Source organism: Poecile atricapillus, chromosome 1 (assembly GCF_030490865.1).
Source record: "Poecile atricapillus isolate bPoeAtr1 chromosome 1, bPoeAtr1.hap1, whole genome shotgun sequence".
Taxonomy (NCBI): domain Eukaryota; kingdom Metazoa; phylum Chordata; class Aves; order Passeriformes; family Paridae; genus Poecile; species Poecile atricapillus.
The window spans coordinates 140,484,916-140,489,658 of record NC_081249.1 but is presented as its reverse complement, the minus strand read 5'-3'; the positions used below and the strand labels follow the sequence as shown (position 1 = coordinate 140,489,658).

Genomic DNA, 4,743 nt, shown 5'->3' with positions numbered 1-4,743 from the left:
CCTGCTAGCAACCCCAGATGCTAAAGAAAAATTAGGAGTGGGGACAAGGATCATGTGCTCACAGCCTCTTGAAGCTACCCCACACTTCGTGTATCACAGAGATTTGTACCAGACCTGAAAGCAAAGGGAAACTGAAAAGTAGCCTAAAACTTGCAGCATGGGAAGGATGCTATATCATCTCTGGAAATCTTATGGAGCTTATTAGCTGTGTGCATTATGAAACAGAGGCACATGGCTACAGAGTTCCACATGATGTTTGGGAAAGATGCAATATCTGCAAACCCTTTCCCAAACCCAGAACTCCCAGAATTGAAGCACTGTTAAGAATTTGTTGAGGAAAATTAGCCCAGCTGCTGGTAACTGATTATACCTTACAGATTCCAGTTTGCCTGCCTGACTGAAAGTTTTTCTGGAAGTCGTAACATCTATGCACTAATATAGTGTGTATCATGCAGAGAAAGCAGCCATGAGGGTGTAACCGCAAAGGAAAAAAAGCTGTTTCACAGACTCCATGCAGGGAGACATGTGGGGGTCATTTAAATGCTTTTTTGTATGAGGAGGTTGGGTCAGGGTCCAGACCTGTTTTCTTACCTGCTGAATTGCTTGCACAACCCTCCCCTGGTGCCAGAGGCCAGCGGGAGGTGCTGGTGCTGCAAGGGAGTTGTGAAGGACCTGTCCAAAAACAAGTCACACCCCATGCCCCCCGGATTTTCCTCAGCTTTAAGCTAGAAAGAGACAAGCTTCACTTTTGCTGTAGTCAGGAGCCAGTTGCATGGGTCTTCTCCGGTACTTGTGCCCAGAGGGTAGAAGCCTGTGGTTCTCAATCCTATCACAACACCCTGTTCACCAGCACCATGTCTGTCTTCTTCCTCTGCCCCAGCCCTTACCTCTCCATACTGATCAGTATGATTGCACCTCAAACCATGATGTTAGAAATGCCCTAAGTCCCCTGAAAATCATCCCAGAGAAATATTAGCTACAGCTCAGTATCAGCTAATACCTACTGATTGCCAGAGGCTTGCCTTGAAGGAAGGTGCTACCACAAGATTACACTATATTAGCACATAAATGTTTCAAGAAAATGCAGAAAATACAGGTGGAATATTCTCAGTCCAGGAATTTGGTTTCCATTCTGCAGAGAGCTTCAGCTGCAGTTCAGCATATACCCCACAAACACAGAAAATCTTACATGCACCTGCAAACACACACATGCAGCAGCCCAACAGAAGCCTCACTCCTACAAATTTACCATTATCAAAATCCCCTTATTTTAAACTCCCAGAAAAGCATGTCCACATAGTATCAATTGCTGTAGTAAATAAAACTGCATTCTAATCAATCACCAAAACTGTCTGCAGCACTAAATAATTTATGGGGCAGAAGGGGAAGGGAAGAAGAGACAAAACCAACTTGAATGAAAACAGAATCTACATATGCATTTTTGTGAATGCAAGAGGCTTGTCCAGTTGCAATAAGGTTCTTGGGCACCAGTGATAAATGCTCTTTAAACCTCAATTCAGGTTAACACAGAGATCTCAAAGTAAATAGAGCAGTTTAAAATGAGTCTAACTCGACTTTTGTCTCATTAGTTTATACTTGACACTACAGCCTACAAAACCTCTCTGAGCAGCATCCCTGAGGAAAACATTGTTGGCTCTGCACTTGCTACCGGCAGCTTTTAAACCCTTTTACCCCTCAAAGCTGAACAAGGACAACTGGATCCCTGAAATAAGGACAGCCCAGTAAGTACTGTGCAAATATATCAGATTTATTACTTTTTTATGGAAATAATAACAGACATTCAGGTAGAAACATATTAAATTAATGCAGTCAACATTTTAAATGCAAAAATAAATATAAAGTCCAGCAGCTCAATGCATCTAAAACAGCTCATTTCTTCTAACGAATAGAAAAGATTTTTTTTTTTTTTTTTTTTTTATATGTCTTTTAAATGGTGAGTTTCATACAATCAAATAGAAACGAAGGTACAAGCGCTTTCTCAGAAAACATCCCGACCCGGCTGCCCTTCCGGGCTCTCCTGTGCCGGCGGCGGCGCGGCTCCCCGCAGCTCAGTCCGTGCCGGGCCGGGTCCCGCCGAGCCCCGCCGCCCTCAGAGGGCCGAGTCCGAGTCGCTGGAGTCGAGGCTGTTGCGGAGGCGGCAGCTGCCCAGGCGGTCCCGCTGCAGACAGAGGTTCTGGGTGCTCCGCCGCAGGCACTCCAGCGACTGCAGGAAAGATTTCTTGGCTTTCTCTTCCTCCATAGGGGACACCCCCTCCTCCTCCACCTCCTGGATCTCGTCGAAAGTCACCGGCTGCGTCTTGAAGCGCGACTGCCGCGGCCGCCGCAGCTTGCCCTTGGGGGTCTTGGCGGGGCGGGCGGGCGGCGGGAACTCCTCGGCCACGCAGACGAAGTGCGGCATCACCGCCTGGTAGCTGGAGCAGATGCCCATCAGCTCGGCCGGCTTCGCGGCCATCCTGCCGCCCGCGGGAGAGCCCGCCGCGGGGGCCGGGGCCGGCGGAGCGGGGCTCGCTGCCTCGGCCGTGCCGGGCGCCGCGGCTCCGGCGGGCGGCGGAGGGACGGGCCCCGCGGGGCGGTGCGGCACGGCGAGGGGCAGCGCGGAGCGCCGCTGTCCGGAGAGACGCTCGGAGCGGAGAGGAGCGGAGAGGCGCAGTTCGGCGGGGAGCGGTGTGGAGAGGCGCGCTGCGGTACCGTGCGGAGCGGAGAGGCGCAGTTCGGCGGGGAGTGGAGAGGAGAGGCGCAGTTCGGCGGGGAGCGGAGCGGAGAGGTGCAGTTCGGCGGGGAGCGGAGCGGAGAGGCGCAGTTCGGCGGGGAGTGGAGCGCGGCGTGGAGCGGTGCTCCTCCGCTGCCTCAGCAGAGCCGCTGCCGCCGGCACCCCGGCCCCGTTATATATCCGGCGGAGCCCCGCGGGAGCATGCTCAGACGGCAGCGCGCTGGGGCCGCAGCGGAGCCCACTCGCTCCGGCCGGGCTCTCCTTTCCGCATGACGTGTCCCCCCGCACCGCCGCCCCCGCCCGCCGCGTCCCCTCGCAGCGGGGCTCGGGTAGAGCCCGGGGCTCGGGAGCCATCGCGCTCGGGCCCCATCGCCCCCTCCCGCCTCCTCTCCCCTTAACCTCCAGGGCATCCCTCTCCTGCCCCGCGGCACACGACGGATCCTGGGCTGCCACAGCGGTACTTCAGCTTTCTGCGTCTCACCGCGCTGCTTTTTCTATCAATACCCTGATTTCTGTGGCTATGAAAGAGTACCGACAGACCCGTCACATCAGCTTTCAGCTGATCGCCACCCGTCAGAGTAACAAACCCATGGTTAAAGGAAGCTCCAAGGCAAATCCAAATCCGAATAACCTCATGTTACAGTGCCTGAGATCTGAACTGCAGGGATCACACGGAACCAGGCAAGAACCATCAGCAACAGAGGGTTAAGCAGGTCTCTGGGCTCTTGCTCCCAAGTCTGTCACCTCTAACGAAGCTTAAATACTTCCTTCAGTGTGACTCAATTTTTTTCCTTTTAGAAGGGATCCTAAAATTTTCGATTCCCCTGTGGGCTCTGTGGTGCTTCTTTGATATGATGCAGAATCAGATGCTCAGACAGAAAATGGCATACAAGTATTACTGAGCTGAAACAAAAGCTTGCAAATCAGTGATGGCTGGAACCACGCTTTAAAGCTGTGCGTGCCAAGCACTCTCAGTGATGGAAAAACCCGACAGCATAAGAAAAACATATGATAGGAATAGGAAAGGAGCTAGAGGGAGGAGGAGTAGAAAAGCATGAGGGAGGAAGAGCCTGAAATGGTTAGTCTGTCCCCTCTTATCTAATGTTAGATGATTCCCATAAAGACACTCTCCAGTACAGCTTCACCCACTCAGCGATATTTTTGAAGCTTGGTTAGGAACCGGGAAGGAAGCGGAGGCTTAGCAGCAGTGTCAGGAATTCTGCTCTGCGATGCTAAGGGGACAAGGACAGTGCACTCAGGGCCCTGAGGTTTGCCAAGCAGGCAGTCACTCGGTACCCCACGCTCAGTGTGTACATGCAGCGCAGCACTGCAGCGTGGAGGCACCCAGGGCACTGCCAGCACACTGTCAATTAGCCCCCAGTGGAATCCACACCTAGCCCAAGCAGCCCCGGGTCTGTGCCCAAGGTGGGGCACCTACAGCCAGTGCGACTTTATTGTGTTTTGTCATAAAACACATTCTTTGTGCAGAGGAGGACAAATGCTCTGAAAAAAAAACAAACCCAGTAGCTTACATACACAAAACACATCCTGCTCCATAATCCAGAACACAGAAATGGCCTTGTTTTTGTGAGTTCACCATCAGAAACTCTCAACCTTGTCTTTGGATAAGTCTTAGGACTGATCCCTTCTCCTTTCAAATTGCCTTAGCAGGGGCAATGTTTTGGGACCTGCACTGGAAATGAACCATTTTAATTACAACCCTGTCTCAAAGGGGATAAAATGGAACAAGAACAGAGTTTTAGGAGAGAGGGGACTGGGGGCACCTGCTAGTGTGTTTCCAGAGGGCTGTCTGTTTTGCTCCTTGCAAGTGCAAAAGCAACATTAAGAGCCTTGAATTTATGAAACACCTGGCTGCAATCTCTTGGCTTCTTGGCTCCCCAAGGCGGTTTTAGGGCCAGGGTCAGTTAGGAGCCTTTTTGTTGGGAGATACTATTAACTTAATAAGGGAACAATTTTACGTTTAGTCAAATTGAATCATTCCAGCCTGCAGA

General features: G+C 51.8%; 1 protein-coding gene across 1 annotated transcript; it reads right to left on the bottom strand.

The window, feature by feature from the left end:
* Positions 1-1,729: 1,729 nt before the first annotated feature.
* C1H11orf96 (chromosome 1 C11orf96 homolog) lies at positions 1,730-3,004 on the bottom strand. The gene has a single exon (XM_058850008.1). It carries the CDS (start codon positions 2,471-2,473, stop codon positions 2,111-2,113), a length of 363 nt encoding a protein of 120 aa, XP_058705991.1. The 5' UTR covers positions 2,474-3,004; the 3' UTR covers positions 1,730-2,110.
* Between the last annotated feature and the right edge of the window lie 1,739 nt (positions 3,005-4,743).

Excerpts from the sequence above, each read along its gene's own strand:
- C1H11orf96 (XM_058850008.1), bottom strand. The coding sequence starts at position 2,473 with ATGGCCGCGAAGCCGGCCGAGCTGATGGGCATCTGCTCCAGCTACCAG.